An 18,673-nucleotide genomic window follows, 5' to 3' on the forward strand; every position below is an offset into this window, starting at 1 on the left:
TTACTCTTTTTTCCTTCAGTGTTTTTAATGGTACAAGTTTCAGAGAAACTCGGAGGCCATCTGAGGATGTTCCATCATTCACTGATGCCATGGCTAACCTGTGGCCAGACTCAGTGTACACAAGGTTCCTTCCTCAGGCTCAAACTAAGAATGAATGTCGTCTTTGCAGAAGTTCCTTGAGACATGTCCAATGCTAAAACTCAGTGGAAATGCATTCATGGCTCACCATAACATCTCAGCTATCACATCAGAACTAATGTTCCAACATATAAAATCTCCAACGAAATACATGGAAATGTTTAACTGTTTTACTGAAACCAAGTGTTCAAAGATGCTTTGGATATAAACAAAGAGTAGTAGCCCATGAAATTATGAATTTGTGAAATACCATTCAACTGAGACAATCACTTGTGAAGTGTGAGGGATAATTCAATTGAAATTATCACTTGCAAATTCAAATGATAGAGTACAATGTTTAAAATTCTGACACCTCGCAACAGGATGGATGAGCTAGCAGGATACAGAGCACAGACAAATCATACAAGGATGTTGTCATGGTAATGAGGAGAGTCTGTCCAGACATGTATTGGCCGTTTCCACCCTTCTGGTTGTGCAACAATTTTGTTCCCTCCAGTTCACAAATACAGCCGATGCCGTTGGAAGATTCATTCAGGTGTAATACTCATATTGAGAAAAATATATACATCGACATTGCATATTAATTTTGTTTTTAATGTTTGTAAAAAAAAACTCCAATGTTGTGCTTCAATCTTACTGTGATGTGCAAAGGTCTTAGGCACATAGATAAAGTTAGAGTGCTTAAGACTTTTGCACAGTACTGTATTTGTCAACATAGAGCAGAGAGTGAGTTTGTAAATCTGGAGGGAGCAAAGAATGTTGGGAATGGTGAGGGTGGAGTGCCGTGGGAGGGGTGTGGGACAGGTAGCAGAGAAGGAGGGCCTTGGCCAGGGGGTGGCATGGTTGTACACACACCCACCCCTGAGACACCAGGCAAGGTCATTTCATTCCAAACAATTTTTTTTGTGGCAGCAGTACAGTGCAATATATAAAATTATTACAGTACTCTGCAAAAGTCTTGGGTGTCAAGCTCTGAATATGTGCCAAACACTTTTGTACGGTACTGTATGTTTCATTGGACGATGGCATGCTTGCCTTTACAAGTCAAAGCACTGAATTCAAAAGTCAGAAGTTGGAGAGGGTTCAGATTGGTTTAGAGGGCATGTGCTATAACAGGTGGTTGGACAAACTTGGGATGTTTTGTCTAGAGTGTCGCGGGCTAAGGGGAGATCTGACGGAGATTTATAAGATTATGAGAGGCACAGATAGAATGACAGACAGTATCTTTTTTCCAGGGTTGAAATGTCTAATACCAGAAGGCATGCATTTAGGGTGAGAGGGGGTCATTTCAAGAGATGTGAGGGGCAAGTTTTTTTACGCAGGGTGATGGGTGCCTGGAAATTGCAGGCTGCAGTGGTGGTAGAAGCAGATATATTAGGGATTTTAAAGAGACGTTTAGATAAGCACATGAATGTGAAGAAAATGGAAGGATATGGACATTGTGCAGGCAGAAGAAATTAACCTAGTTGACTGTTTGATTACTGATTTAATTGGCTTGGCACAAGATTGTGGGCTGAAGGGCCTGTTCCTGTGCTGTACTGTTCTCTGTACTGTAGGAACATGGATGTATGAGAAATGGAGGGTTGTGGTGCATGTGGGGTGTGTGCAGTAAGCATGGGGTTTCAGTGTGTGTGTGAGTTGTGGGGCGTGCAGCGTCTATGGTAAGCGCGGGGAGAACGGTGTGTATGGGGGTTGTGGTGTGCAGGCGACGATCGCTGTGTTGGGGAGGAGGTTGTGGTGTTTAAGAGGCTTTCAGATAGGCACAGAATTGGCAGGGTATGAAGGAAAATGGATCACGTACAGGCAGAGGATATTTAGTGTTTGGCATAGACATTGTGGACCAAAGGGTCTGTTTCTGAGCTCTTCTATGGTCTGTGTTCAAAGGTAAATTAAATATAATTTTTAAATTTTATGTTTAATTTTAATGTCGTGCTTAGAGATACAGCACAGATACCAGGCCCTTCTGGCTGAATGAGACCATACCACCCAATTATAGACAGCAATGGGAATTGAACCAAAGCTGCTGGCACTGTAATAGGATTGCACTAACTGTGCCATTCATTGGTTGATAATCAGTCGAAGTATTGATTCACAAGTTGTGTTAGAACTTGGCCTGGCAGGTTTTATTTTATTTATTTAAAGATACAGCTTGGAGCATGTCCTTCCGGCCTAATGAGCCACACTGTCCAGCAACCCATCTACTTAACACAAGCCTAATCACAGGACAATTGACCATGACCCATTAACCTTTTAACCGTTATGTCTTTGGAATGTGGGAGGAAACCAGAGTACCCACATGGTCATGGGGAGAACGTACAAAGCACCTTGCAAACAGCACCAGAATTAAATTCTGAACTCCAAACATCAGAGTTGTAATAGCATTCCATTAATCACTACGTGACCATGGCACCCTGAGATAAAAAATATATCTATTGATCAGGCCATTGATGAGCAATGAATGCTATAGTCTAGACTGGCATTTAATGTCCACCACTAATTTAATGGCTCACCAGGCCATCTCAGAGGGTAGTTAGACCATAAGATATAGGAACAGAATTAGGCCATTTGGCCCATCGCTTCTGCTGCACCATTTCATCATGGCTGATCCAATTTTCCTCTCGGTCCAATCTTCTACTTCCTCTTCATATCCTTCTATGACCTGACAATCAAGAATCTATCAACCTTTGCCTTAAGTATATATAAAGACTTGGCCTTCACAGCTGCCTGTGGGAAAGAATTCCACAGATTTAGCACTCTCTGGCTAAAGAAATTCCTGTTTATCTCTGTTCTAAAAGGATGCTCCTTTATTATCAGGCTGTGTTCTCTGGTTTTAGATTCTCCCACAGTGGGAAACATCCTCTCTATCAAACCCTTTCACCATTCGATATATTTCAATGAGGTCACTCCTCATGCTTCTGAATTCTAGTGAATACAGGCCCAGAGCCATCTAACGCTCTTCATATGACAAGCCATTCAATGCTGGAATCATTTTCGTGAACCTTCTTTGAACACTCGCCAGTTTCAGCACATCCTTTCTAAGATGAGAGGTCCAAAACTGCTCACAATACTCCAAGTGAGGCTTCAACAGTGCTTTGTAAAGTCTCAACATTTCATGCTTGCTTTTATATTCTAGTCCTCTTGAAATGAATGCTAATATTGCACTTGTCTTCCTCACCACAGACTCAACTTTCAAACTAACCTTTAGGGAATCTTGCACAAGGACTCGCAGGTCCCTTTGTGCCTCATATTTTTGTATTTTCTCTCTATTTTGGAAAGTCATCAACCCTTTCCTTTCTTCTACCAAAGTGCATGACCATACACTTCCCAACACTGTATTCCATCTACCATTTCTTTGCCCAGTCTCCTAATTTATCTGTCCTTCAGTAGCCCTTTGACTTCCTCAAAATTACCTGCCCTTCCACCTATCTTCATGTGTTCTGAAAACTTTGCAACGAAGCCTTCAATTAACGTAAAAAGAATCAGTCCCAACACAGACCCCTATGGAACACCACTAGTCACTGGCAGCCAACCTGAAAAGGCTCCCTTTATTCCCATTCTTTGCCTTTTACTAATCAGCCACTGCTTTATCCATGCTAGATGCTTTCCTGTAATACCGTGGCCTCGTAGCTTGTTAAGCAGCCTCATGTATGGCACCTTGTCAAAGGCCTTCTGAAAATCCAAGTACCGTACACAAGATCAACTGATTCTCCTTTGTCTATCCTGCTTGTTATTTCTTCAAAGTATTCCAACAGATTTATCAGGCAAGATTTTCCCTTGAGGAAACCATGTTGACGATGGCCTATTTTATCATGTGCCTCCAAGTACACTGAGACATTATCCTTAATAATTGATTCCAACATCTTCCCAACCATGGAATTCAAACTAACTTGCTTATAGTTCCCTCTCTCCCTTCTTGGAGTGACATTTGCAATTTTCCAGTCTTCCGGAAGAATTCCAGAATCTAGTGATTCTGGAAAGATCATGACTATTGCATCCACGATCTCCTCAGCCACCTCTTTCAGAACTCTGGGATGTACACCATCTGGTCCAGATGACTTCTCTACCTTCAGACCTTTCAGTTTCCCCAAGATTCTTCTCTCTATTTATGGTAACTTCACACACTTCATGACTCCTGACGCCTGGAACTTCCACTATACTACTAGTATCTTCCACAATGAACACTGATGAAATATACTTATTCAGTTCATCAGCCATTTCCTTGTCCCCCATTACTACCTCTCCTGCATCATTTTCCAGCAGTCCGATGTCCATTCTCACCTCTCTTTTACACTTATGCATCTAAAGAAACTTTTGGTATCCTCTTTAATATTAGTGGCTAGCTTACTTTTGTATCCTTTTTAACCTTCTAATGGCTTTTTAGGTGCCTTCTGTTGGTTTTTAAAAGTGTCCCAATCCTCTTACTTTCCACTATTTTTTGCTCTATTATATGCCCTCTCCTCGGCTTTTATGTTGGATTTGACTTCTCCTGTTATCTTTTCTTTAGAATACTTCTTCCTCTTTGGGATGTATATATACTGTGTCTTCCAAATTGCTTCCAGAAATTCCATCCATTGTTACTCTGCTGTCATCCCTGCCTGTGTTTTTTTTTTCCAGTCAATACTGGCCAACTTTTCTCTTAAGTCTCTGTAATTCTCTTTCCTCCACTGTAATACTGATATATTGGACTTTAGCTTCTCCTTCTCAAACTACAGGGTAAAATCAATCATATTATGATCAATTTCTCTAAGGGTTCTTTAACCTTAAGCTCTCTAATCAATTCTGGTGCATTGCACAACACAATCTAGAGTAGCGGATCCCCTCGCGGACTCAGCCATGTGCTGCTCTAAAACATCATCTTGTAGGCACTCCAGAAATTCCCTCTCCTATAGTCCACCACCAACCTGATTTTCCCAATCTCCTGCATATTGAGAATTGTATCTTCACCCTTTTGCCATGCAAGAGTAAATCATTGATTGAGTTTGACCTAGACCAGATAGGGATAGCAATTTCTTTTCCTGAAGGACATTGATGACAATGGTGACATTCATATCACCATTTAACTGCAAATGTATTTGATTTTTTGAATTTGTATATCTCAGCTGTTCAGTAGATTTGATAATTTAGGCTGTGATCTGATAGTTACATGTATTTAACTGTTTATTTAATTTTTCACCATTAAGGCACATGTATATGGCTAGGGTATCAAATACTTTTGCATGTACTGTAGTAATTTTACATACTGCACTGTACTGTTGACACAGGAGAAAAAAAAAACAATGAGTGAGTGATGATAAACCTGATTCTGATATGGGTCTCTGTAGTGGATTGAGAGTGAGAAGGGGGTAGAGAGAGGGGAATCATGGTTGGGAAGGGAGTGGGGAGAGGGAAGAGAGTGGGAAGCACCAGAAAGATATTCTGTAATAATCAATAAACCAATTGTTTGGAATCAAATGACCTTGCCTGGTATCTCAGGGTTGGGTGTGTCTGCACCCGTGCACCCCCTCTCACCCCTGGCTCTCCTTCTCTGTCACTTGTCCCACACCCTTTCCGTTGCACTCCACCCTCACAGACATGCTCTCTACTCCACGTTAACAAATAGAGAACTGTGCAAAAGTCTTAGGCACCCTAGGTATATATGTGCCTAAGATTTCTGCACAATACTGTAATCTACCACTCTCTGTCTATAAAAACTCCCGATTCCCTTAAAATTTCCCCACTTATCTTAAGTGGATGCCTTCCAGTATTTTGCATTTGGCACCGTAGAATTCCCAGTATGGCATTAGAAAGGATGTGCAAGGGAAGAAACATGTTGATATGTTTGTAATTTAACTTCTCTATTGATTTCCTGTCTTCGTGGTCCACAGAGTTTCAGTGAACGGAACCAAATGTCCAATTAAACATAAACTTTGTAATCCCTTGATACAGAAATCATTTCTGGGGAATTAAAGAATAGAGCCATTATGCAGGCATTGTTGTTGAGGATTAGCCACAAGGGTAACTGAAGGGTAATCCATATGGTCTACACTTGCTCTTATTCCCTATCTTCCTTAAGTACTGTTTTCCTCCATCACCGACAGGATATGTTTTTGGACTTGCTGCTTTGTTAGCTGGGTCTGGTGTCACATGAGGGCTGACAGGGATAGCAACTTCTTTCCACTACAGAATACAAACCAAGTCAACTTCATCACTTATTGCTCAGCAATCTTTCCATCCCAGGAATCTGTCAGCTGAATCTTCATTGTCCTCGCTCCAAAGAAGTGCATCCTTGGTAGGAAGGGGGACTAAAACTGCTCACAGTACTTCAGATGTAGTTTCACCAAGGCCCTGTATGACTGGAGTCCTGCTCAGGTGGAGGGACAAAAGGTTCAGTGAGGAGATAGCTGGGTGGATCTCCAGAACAGTGAAGCTTTGTTCAGATTTACAGAGCTTTGAAAGGCTTAGATAGAGTGGAGGTGCAGGGGATGTTTCCTATAGTGTGGGAGTCTAGGACCAGAGGGCACAGCCTCAGAGTACAAGGGCATTCCTTTAGAACAAAGATGAAGAGGAATTTCTTTATCCAGAGGGTGGTGAGACTGTAGAATTCGTCAGTGGAGGCCAAGTCATTAGATATACTTAAAGCAGAGGTTGATAGGTTCTGGATGAGTAAAGTATCAAAGGTTACAGGAGAAGGCAGGAGAATGGGGATAATAAATCAACCTTAATGAAATGGGGGAGCAGACTCGATGGGCCAAACAGCCTAATTCTACTTCAATATCTGATGGTCCTATGATGAACTCTCAAAGTGGTGAAAGCATTGTGATTAGTGAGCTGGTCTGAATTTGACGCTGTGGTGTAGCCGTTAGCATACCACTGTTAACAGTGCTGGCGACCTGAGTTCAATCCTGCTGCTGTCTGTAAGGAGCCTGAACATTTCTCCACCTGACCGCGTAGGCTTCCCCCAGGTGCAATCATCACTAAGGATAACACTTAATTCCAAATTCATTTGGACTGGAATTCCCCTGTGGTTTATTTAGGACACCCATTCTCTCAGAGGTTTAGAAACAGGCTGACCGGCCCATCATCCCCATACTGGCCTTTATGACTACCCACACAGATCCCATTTGCCTGCATGAGCAACATACCCTTCCATGCCTTGCTGATATTTTCTATAAAATCAGGTTAGCTTTGTCACATGCACCCCAAAATGTATCTTTTGCATCAACGACCACCATTCTGAAGATGTGCTGGGATAAGTGTCACCACACTCCCAACATCAACACGGCATGCCCACAACTTACTAATCTTCACCATACATCTTTGGAATGTGGGAGGAAACCAGAGCACCTGGAGGAAACCCATAGGGAGAATGTACAAACTTCTAATAAAGACATTGGTGGGCTTTGAACCCCAATCTTACAACTGGCACTATAAAGCGTTATGCTAATTGCTACGCTACTGGACCATTCTATATTAAAGTACTCTTAAACACAATATTGCATCTGACTTCACCACCTACACTAGCAACATTTTCCAGACAACAGCAACTTGTTGTATAAATCCACTTTAAAAGTCCTTCCTCTCACCTTGAACCTTTTTCCTCATGTTTTTGATCCTACTACTTTGAGTAAAAGATACCAATTGTCCTAATGAAGGAGAAGTCCAACATGTCAACTACTTATTCCTTTCTATAAATACTACCTGACCTTCTGAGTTCCTCCAGCACTTTGTGTGTGTTACTCTGGATTCCTCAGCAGCTGCAGAATCTCTTGTGTTAATTACCTACCCGGACTATGCCTCACTTTACCTTGTATATTTTGATCAGGTTACCCCTCAGCCACCTTCACTCCAGAGAAAACAACCTCAACCTATCCAATCTCTTCCCATAAGCTCCAATCCAGGCAACACCTTGGTGACTCTCTTCAGTGCAACCATTTCCATCTTGTAGTGCAGCAACCAGAACTGCATACAATACTCTCAAGTGCTCTAAATATATGAAGCTGTTGCACTAATAACTTTGAAGCACAATACTGGACATATCCTCTGGTGTTTCCTTTAGGTGCCGTGTTCTGAAACTAATTGGAAATGAAAGGTGAAGGATGAGATTCCTACCGTTTGCTGTAAGTCAGGGATGAGGACTCTGATGACCAGTGTGTTGCTCTGCATGTCTTCCATCTTGGTGATGGGTTTCTCTGCCGTTGCCCTGATGGTGTCATAGATTGTCTCTTCTTTAGAGCTGTCGGATTCAGATTCAACAGAATAATCAGAAATACTCTGTGCCATCTCATCTTCACTTGATGTTGGACTTCGCGGCATGCGGAGCTTATCTTATATTGTGGAGCTACCAGGACAGAATAAAAACAGAAATTATCGTATTGCTAAAATATTACAGAGAAGGTTCACATGGCAGGAGAGGAAAATGGAGATTATTAAAGGAAGACAGAAATGTATGGAAGGGAATGAACTTGGGTTTTTATCCAATATAATCTCTCCCAGGAGATAAAATAATTCCTTACTTATTATGACATCAAGCACTACATAAAAGAATGGGCTAGATATGAAAAACAGCTCTCTCTAATTTCACAGAAACAAGTTCAACATTACATACCTCTCCATCTTAGCCCTCCACCTTTTGAAGTGTGCATGTCACACTTTGCACAGTGGTGGCATTCCTGAGTACAATCAAAACATCACTGGTACAATGCCAGTCCAGATGCTTCACCAAGTGATTGCCCAACCCATGCTTGAGCACACTAATAAGACCATAATAAATAGGAGCAGAATCAAGCCATTTGGCTCATCAAGTCTGCTCCACCATTCCACTTTAGCTGACTTCTCAACCCCATTAGACTATAAGACATAGCAACAGAATTAGGCCATTCAGTTCATCAAGTCTGCTCTGCCATTCCATCATTGCTGATCCTGGATCGGCATATCCTTTGATGCCTTGACCGATCAACAAACCATCAGCTTCTGCCTTAAATATACCAATGGACCTAGCCTCCACCGCAAATTAAGGAGAGCATTTTCCTGTCTTCTCCCCATAACCTTTCATGCCTTTACTAATCAGGAACCAATTAACCTCTACTTTAAATAAGCCCACACTGCACTTTGCTCTTCCCACTACTTTACCTGAGATTATTTACCTTACATTAAAGAGATGGCAACCACTTCTGTAAAAAAAATTTGTCAGGAACAATCATGGTCGTAGATAAGACCATGAACGCCCACGTCATACAACACGGCTCATCATGATGATGATGACATTAAAGAGATTTATAGTTTAGCTTTATTTGTCATATGACCATAAAAACTTGCAGCAAAATTCATCCTTGCTTCAAATCAAATCAGCAAGGATGTTAAGTGGGCAGTCCACAAGTGTCGCCACACTTCTGGAGTCAACGTAACACGCCCACGTGATATACTCAAGTGCGAGCCATGCTTCATCTCTGATGACTTGTTTGGGAAAATCACCTAGGATGCATTTGTAGCATGCAAGGATTCAGAAAAAATCCATACAACTGTTTAACAAAGATTAAACTTTCAGTGCAGGTTAGTACCAACTATGTATATATGTTGTGAGGGGGGATTATACTGATCTTATATTGCTTTGAAAGGCTTTACAAGGCTTTACTGGGAATTAATGCTGAGGACACTCCATTGCACAAACATCAGAAGCATTGGTTGAACACAGAATGTAGATTTACCTGGGAAACCCCATTCAAATTGCTCCTGAATACTTCTAAGTGACATACCAATCAAAAGCATACAACAAGCTCATTATTATTTTCGGTTAAGCAGGGCATGTTTTACAGTGCATAGCAAGCACGACCTCAAGATATTAAGGAACAAGGATTCTTAAGATGTCTTTCTCTACCTCAGGGAATCTGTGGATATTTCAGTGCTCAGGAAGATTTTTGAATTCAAAGATTCAAATGTTTACTTATTATCAAAGTATGCATACAGTATACAACTGAGATTCTTCTTCTCCATATAGCCACGAAACAAAGCAAAACCATGGAATTCAGTTCAAAGTGAAACAGCAAACCCACCCTCCCCCTGCACAAAATAAGAATGGCAACATGATCATCAATGCCCCAAACCACCCCCCACTTCTCCACACAAAACACAACAAGAATATCGGCCCATAAAGACCCACCTCCCCGCAGAAAAAAAAACAAGGAACAAAGGGTGACAACGCAGGATACAAGAACCATAAGACAGAATAAGTCCATAGTCCAAATCCATAAACACAGAACCTTGGCAATATCCTGGTAGTTTGTGGCAACATCCCAGTCCATTGTGGTAACTTGCAACGTGAGGAAATACAGCAGTTCACATACATGACAAGATTCTACACGTACTGATGACAGATGGCCTGCCCAGGAGTTGGAGGCCTGTCTATCTGAGTGAGAGGTGGGTAATGGAGATGTTTCATTGTTGTCTTGTTTTGTTCTGTTGTTATTGCTGCTTGTGAAGTTCTGCTGAATACTGTGGGCATGTTATGTTGGTGCTGGAAAGTGTAACAACACTTGCAGGCTGCCCCCAGCACATACTTTGGGTGTGTTGGTTGTTAACACAAACAATATACTTATACCTTGTTTGAACACCTTGCTGTCCCTTCCCCCCAATTCACAGATACGCAGATCCTACATTAGTCACTTATCATCTTTTATTGCTGCTATTTCACATAATTACATGACTGCTTGCTTTATTATAATAGTGCCAGAAACATACTGTCTTACATAAACTGTGAGCGGTGAATCTATGGAGATCATTGCCACAGGTGGCTGGAGAGACCAAGTCATCGGGTATATTTAAGGCAGAGGTTGATAGGTTCTTGATTAGTCAGTGCAGGAAGGGTTACAGGGAGAAGGCAGGAGATTGGGGCTGAGAGTGAAATGGATCAGCCATGATGAAATGGTGGAGCAGACTCAATGGACCAAATAGCCTAATTCTGCTCCTATATCTTACAGACATAAACATGCACCTCACACTTTATGCTAGCAGTGATCTTCAGGCCATGACACTCAGGGACTGTGCTAATATTATTTGTGACTGCATGCACTAGATTATAACTATTTGTATGTACTGTGTTTTGCACCTTGGCCCAAGAGAAACAATCTTTAATTTAGCTGTATATGTGTGTATGCTTAAATGACAGTAAACCTGAACTTGAACTGCATGTTTTGATGTACATGTGATAAGTAAATCTGAGTCTAAATCTGACTTGTATCATCAAGTGATGCAGTAATGAACTGATGCTTGCCAATATTACATATGCCAATTTATCCTCAGAATGGTAGAATCAGAATCAGGTTTAGTATCACTGGCATATGTTGTGAAATTTGTTTTTTTTCAACAACATGGTAAAGTATACAAAGTATAGTTTGAACTATCATAATAAATATATTAAGAATTAATTAAGTAGTGCAAGAAGAGAGCAAAAATAGTGAGGTAGTGTTCAGGTCGTGTCTGTTCAGAAATCTGATGGAGGAGGTAAAAAGCTGACCCTAAAATGTTGAGTGTGTGCCTTCCAGCTCCGAACCCTCCTGCTTAATGGTAATAATGAGAACTGGGGATGTGGTGTGTGGTGGGGAAGCTTATGATGGATGACACCTTTTCAAGGCATCACCTTTGGAAGATTCCTCAACAGTGGGGAGGCTAGCACTCATGATGGTGCTGGGTGAGTTTAAAACCCTCTGCAACTTTTTCCGATCCTGTTCAGATGCTCCCTCACTCCAGATGCGACCAGTCAGAATGCTCTCCACGGTACATCCATAAAATTTGCCACAGTACTTGGTGACATACTAAATCTCCTCAATCTCCCGATGAGCTTGAGCTGCCACTGTGCCCGCTTCATAATTGCATCAATATGTTGGGCCCAGGAATACGTCTTCAGAGTTGCTGTCACCCAGGACAGATGATGTTTCACTCATGACAACAATTGAGATTTCCTCCCTTCAGTGTGTCTCCCACTGTCCAGCTCGCACTGTGAATTCTATTATACTCTTGTTGAAAAGTACACCATCTAGATTGCCCGCAGCATCCCTCCCCAGCAAGGCAATGATATTCTCGGGGAGAAAGCATTTTAAAATGAGAATGAAACAGTAAAATTAATAATTGTGATGAGGCATGAAGAAGATTTGCATTATAGAGCTTTCACTGCAAGTCCCAGAAAACTATAGAGTGTTCTTTTGTGATTTAATTCCTGCTGTGTTGATGGAAAATAACACAGCATGGTCCTGGGAAAAGCAATATGATCATGATCAAGCAATCTTATTCTTTTGTGAAATCAGGAACAGCATAAATAATGGGCAGGCTTCTAGGGAAAACTCATGATAATGTTGCCTTTAGTTAAAATGTTCAATTCAAGAGTCAGCAATTTATGTTACAGCTTCATAAAACTCTGGTTTAATGCTAAGGCTTTATAAGGCATTGGTCAGACAGCACTTGGAATATGGTGAGCAGATTTGGATCCCTTATCTAAGAAAGATCATGTTGGCATTGGAGAGGATCTAGAGGATGTTAACAAGAATGGTCCCGAGAATGAGAGAGTTAACATATGAGGAACGCTTGATGGCTCTGGGTCTGTACTCGCTGAAGTTTAGAAGATTAAAGTGGGGGTGGGGGGGAATCTAATTTAAATTTATTGAATATTGAAAGGCCTGGATAGAAAGGATGTGGAGAGTATGTTTCCAATAATGGGGGAGTTCAGGACTAGAAGCACAGGCACAAAATAGAAGGACATCCCTATAGAGCAGAGATGAGGAATTTGTTTAGCCAGATTGTGGTGAATCTGTGGAATTCATTGCCTCATTTGGTAGTGGAGGCCTAGTCATTGAGTATTTTTAAAGCAGAGGTTGATAGGTTCATGATTCATAAGAGTGTCAAAGGTTACAGGGAGAAGGCAGGAGAATTGGGTTGAGGGAGATAGTAAATCAGCCATGACAGAATGGTGGTGCATACCCGATGGGCCAGATGGCCTAATTCTGCTCCAATATCTTATTGTCTTATGGTTAGACTGCATCTGGAGTATTACATTCACTTCTCCATTATGGGAAGGGTGTGAAGACTGTGGCGAGGATGCTGAAGAGATTTACCACGGTGCTGCTTAGATTAGAGGGCATGTGCTATAAGGAGAGGTTAGACAAACTTTTGTTGTTTCCTCTGGAGTGGCAGAGACTGAGGGAAGACCTGATAGAAGTTTATAAGATCATCAGAGGCATTGATAGAGTACATAGACCATAAGTTATAGGGTTAGAATAGGCCATTTGGTCCATCAAGTCTGCTCTGGCATTTCACATGGCTGATCCGTTTTCCCTCTCAGCCCCAGTCTCCTGCCTTCTCCCCGTATCCCTTCATGCCCTGACTAATCAAGAATCTATCACCCTCTGCTTTAAATATACCCAATGACTCGGCCTCCACATCTGCCTGTGGTAATGAATTCCAAATTTGCCACCCTCTTGTTAAAGAAATAGCTCCTTATCTCCATTCTTAAAGGTCGCCCCTCTATTCTGAATTTGTGTCCCCTGGTTGTAGACTCCCCACCATAGAAGCATCCTCTCCATATCCATTCTATCAAGGCCTTTCAACGTTCAATAGGTTTCAATGAGGTCATCCCTCATACTTCTGAATTCCAGTGAGAACCAGAGCCACCAAACGCTCTTCATATGAAAAGCCTTTTAATCCCAGAAAAATTTTCATGAACCTCCTTTGAACCCTCTCCAATGTCAGCACAACCTTACTTAGATAAGGGGCCCAAAACTGCTCACGATACTTCAAATGAGACTTCACCAGTGCTTTATAAAGCCTCAACATTACATCTTTGCTTTTATATTCTAGTTCTCCCAAAATGAATGTGAACTTCCCATTTGTCCTCCTCACCACTGAATAAAACTGCAAATTAACCTTTAGGGAATCCTGCACAAGGATGTCAAGTCCCTTTGCAACTCAGATTTTTGCATTTTCTCTCCAATAAGAAAAATGTCTGCCCTTTTATTTCTTCTACCAAAGTTCATGATCCCCATACATTTCCTGACACTGTATTCCTTCTGACAATTCTTTGCCCATTCCCCTAATCTGTTTAAATCCTTCTGTAGCCTCTACTTCCTCAAAACTGTCTAGCCCTCCACCTATCTTCGTATTATCCGCAAACTTTGCCACAAAGCCATCAATTCCATCAACCAAGTCATTGACATATAACATAAAAAGAATCTGTCCCAACACAGATCCCTGTGGAACACTGCTAGTTACTGGCAGCCAACCAGGAAAGGCTCACTTTATTCCCAAGGTTCCATTTACTCCCACTCTCTGTCTCCTACCAATCAGCCACTGCTTTATCCATGGTAGAATCTTTCCTGTAATATCATTGGTTCTTAACTGATTAAGCAGCCTCATGTGTGGCACTGTGTCCTCCGGAACCATGCCAGAATCAATTGATTCTTGACAGCTCATTACTAATGCCTCCAAAATCTCTTCAGCCACCTCTTTCAGAACCCTGCGGAGTATACCAGCTGACCTATCTACCTTCTGACCTTTCACTTTCCAAAGAACCTTCTCCTTAGTAATGCAATTTCACAGCCGTCTGCCCCCCGACACTATCAAACATCCACCATACCACTAGTGTATTCCACAGTGAAGACTGATGCAAAATACTTACTCAGCTCGTCTGCCATTTCCTTATCCCCATTACTAGTTGTGCAAAAAGAGAGAATAATAATGAGATATTGTGAAAGATTCACAGTGGAGGAACATGCAGTAAAAAGAAGCACTATGAACTAATAAAATGATACCTAATCTCCTAGTTATCATTGCAAATCAGTTTCAACATTCAGCTGACTTCCCCCACAATCTCATTGATTTAATGAAGACAGGCAGATGAAATAAAAAAGAGGGATATTAACTAACAGGGTATTCTTGTGCACATTTCACAGAAGGCCCATCATCAGGTCCAGCAGGTGATTAGGAAAGGCATCAGAATGTTATTGCCTACTGCTGAGAAAACTGAACAGAAAAATAGGCAGATGATGCTTTAAATCTATAGCTCATTGGTGAGATCACAAATTAAGTAGTAGATCAGTTGTGATCTCTTTAAATTGCAGAATAGGCTTAAGGGACTGAATGGCCTATTCTTGCTCCTAATCTACATGTTCATCTGTAAAGTGTCAAAGTAGTGGAGAGATAACAATTTCTATCAATAGCAAAACAGCTACTTTCTTTCAACCATTCAATTCTTGAACAACCTGGCAAAACCCTAATCACCACTACATTGCAGAACTATGGCCACTCTGATCATCTGTTATGTGCCATGTCGTATGACATGGGCAATCATGGTCTTTCAATGACCATGATTGTTCTTGGCAAATGTTATTACAGAGGTGGTTTGCCATTGCCTTCTTCTGGGCAGGGTCATTACAAAACGGGTGACCTCAGCCGTTATCAATACTCTTCGGAGATTGTCTGCCTGGCAACCTGCAGCTCATACGATCATCCACCATCTGCTTTGCATGATCCTGATTGGGGGGCTAAGCGGGTGCTACACCTTGCCCAAGGGTGACCTGCAAGTGAGCAGCGAGAAGGAGCGCCTTCCACCTCCTTTGGTAGAGACCTGTCTCCACACCCCCCACTCTGAACACCTTACACTAAATTGGAATTTGTCATTTTCTGTTCTAATTGTGTTTCTTGTAAAAGTGACGTTTAATTTACACTTTTACTTGTGAGTGCTGCTTATATGACGCTATGTGCCTGTGAGGCTGCTGTACACAAGTTTCCTGTTGCTCCTATCATTACGTACCCGGTGGGTATCTCGTACCTGTCACGTGACCATGATGTAATTGAAGCTATGCTGGACATGAGGTAATGGGTCTTGTGATGGTGGAGTGACGTCATTTTCCCGCCAGTGAGAGGTCATGTAATAGTTTTTTTCAACCAGATATAAAAGGAGAACCACTCCCTGTGAGGTGGGGCAGTCCATGGTTGAATTCACCAGATACTCCCGTTTCGCTGCGTATTCGCTGCATACTTCGGCTGGGATCAGCAGTAACGTCGTGAAAGAGGATTTAATTCAAGGGAAGTCTCTCCTTTAAATAACTGTAAATCATTTTGGACTCTTTGCAATACTATTTTAAAGAACTGAGTTCGCATTTCTCACTTTAAGAACTGTTCGAGCTGCCGTATCACAGCTGACTTCCAGTTAAGTTAGTCATTTGTTTACTTTTGGGTTTTTTTTAGCAGTGTTTAATAAATGTTTTATTTGTTATAAAAAACCTGTCTCAGTTATATATTCATTGTTGCTGGACCGTAACATTATGCATACATATGACAAGTTCAAAGTAAATTTATTATCAAAGTACTGTACGTACATGTCACCATATACTACCCTGAGATTCATATCCTTGCAGGCATTCACAGTAGAACAAAGAAGTACAATAGAATCAATGACAAACTGCACACAAAGACTGACAAGCAACAAAGGTGCAAAAGACAACAAACCACAAGGACAAAGAATAATAAACAAAAATTAAATAAATAATACTGAGAACATGAGTTGAAGAGTCCTTGAAAGTGAGTCCATAGGCTGTGAAATGTTGAGGTGAGTGAAGTTATCCAAGCTGGTTCAGGAGCCTGATGGTTGAAGGGTAATAACTATTCCCGAGCTTTGTAGCGTGGAACCCAAGACTCCTGTACCTTCTTCACGAAGGCAGCAGCATAATGACAGCATGACCTGGATGGTGGGTAAAGGAAACTCAGCTTGACTGAAGACGGTGGGGAGAGGTATCCTTTTCCTCTGAACACCATGCATTGGCGCAGACACGCCATCATTCTCAATGTAACACACATTTCCCCAAGTCACCAGGGTACTTCACTCCCTGTCTTTTACTGCCAGCCTTCACCTGCACCCGACCGCACAAACTCACATGGAGATGAGATTGTCACCAGATGAAGCACGATGTCAGAAACAGTGAAGTCTTCCTCATTGGCAGAGGGCCTTCTCCTCTACTGGTTTTCATTAAAACTAATAGCTTTTATTCAAAATTCCAGATGACTAAGTGGATTTATATTCCACATCTGCTATTGTGGGATTTGAATTCAGATCTCTGGCACTTTCTCTGTAACTGCAACACTATTCTGCATTCTGGGCACTAGCTTGATGCACTGATGCGTTGAAATGATTTGCCTGAACAGCATGCAAAACAATGTTACATGTGACAATAATAAACAATTCACCAATCTATGTATTTATTGAGATACAGCGCCTCCCAGCAATCCCCTGATTTAACCCTAGCCTAATCACGGTATAGTTTACAATGACCAATTAACCTACCAACCGGTACAGCTTTGGACTGTGGGAGGAAACTGGAGGAAGCCCATGCAGTCACAGAGAGAGCATACAAGTTCTTTACAGGCTAGTCCAGAACTTTGAATTACTCCAATAACTTACCATTGTGCCTCCACTGTACTAATCTCCTAACTCTTGCTCTGGAGATTTGTATAAAGTTTAATACTGAGGCCCAGTCTATCTGTCTTGGGAATTGTCCCAAATTTAGTAATGGTGATGTGAACACGAGTCGAGAATGAATTTCTTCTATGGGGCTGTTATCAAGATATTAGGGTGGATTCCCTTAATGACGAACCTGCCGTTTATGTGTGTGACTTTGTTTAATGTAGGCTGGCTGATGCATGGGCAGCCACCATGCCGTCCTTGACAGATCAAGGTCAGGGTCCAGCGGCATGGAATACAAGACGACTGGGAACCCTTCACTCTGCAGCCTTCCTCCGCCATCACAGCCATTGTGATGTGTCAGTATCTTCCACCAGCTCCACTGTTGTGGACTTGGTTGGATCATTCTTTATATAGAACCCTCCCCCTCGACCTGCCACGGGTGACCCTACCAGGAGCTAAGCACCAGCACTAAACTCCAAAGGCTATTGCTCTTGGAATTCCAGATTTTTCCGAGTTTAACTTTAAACTTCCAAAATTTAGCATGACATCACCCTCAAATTAATTAACCCCTTCAACTGGTTTTAGGGTCAAATAGGGAGGGGAAAATGGATATTGAACAGCTTGAGTTCACACTGTAAGGCATCGGACCACAAGACCCTGCAGTGGATAGTGCAAATGATCACCAGGATCTTCCTGCCCTCGATTTGTGACATTTACTGGGAGTGTTGTAGATGAAGGGCGCAAAGCACTGTTGAGGACCCATCCCACAATTTCTTTGACCCACTACCATCAGGGAGGAGGTATAGGAGGATCAGGACTAGGGCTGCCAGAGTGGTTAACAGTTTCTTCCCTCAGGCTGTAAGACTAATGAATACCCTGCCACCACTGAGATCTCATCACTAGGACTGTTTTGGATTGCTTACTGTTTATCAGTGTTGCACACTACATGCAATTTGAACTATATTTTATCAACTTATTTATGGTAATATTTTGTTTACTGTGTTAATAGTATATGATACATGCTTTGTGGGTCCAGTGGAACATTGTTTCAATTGGTTGTACCGTAAATATGCTCAGTCAGGTGGCAATAATCTTGAACTTGAAGTAGGCTTC

The 18,673-nt window shown here is 41.7% G+C and overlaps 1 protein-coding gene across 3 annotated transcripts in view; it reads right to left on the minus strand.

The window, feature by feature from the left end:
- Positions 1-18,673, minus strand: part of shank2b (SH3 and multiple ankyrin repeat domains 2b) — a 1,185,964-nt gene that overhangs the window by 894,622 nt on the left and 272,669 nt on the right. For 2 of the 3 annotated variants that reach the window (XM_073049805.1, XM_073049804.1), the window contains exon 2: positions 8,227-8,350. In XM_073049805.1, the coding sequence (XP_072905906.1) occupies positions 8,227-8,289 (63 nt within the window). In that variant the 5' untranslated portion in view covers positions 8,290-8,350. Of the gene's footprint in view, positions 1-8,226; positions 8,456-18,673 lie in introns of all 3 variants that reach the window. The other variant, XM_073049802.1, reaches the window with a different exon arrangement.

The sequence above is a fragment of the Hemitrygon akajei genome, chromosome 6 (genome assembly GCF_048418815.1).
Source record: "Hemitrygon akajei chromosome 6, sHemAka1.3, whole genome shotgun sequence".
In the NCBI taxonomy this organism is placed as follows: Eukaryota; Metazoa; Chordata; class Chondrichthyes; order Myliobatiformes; family Dasyatidae; genus Hemitrygon; species Hemitrygon akajei.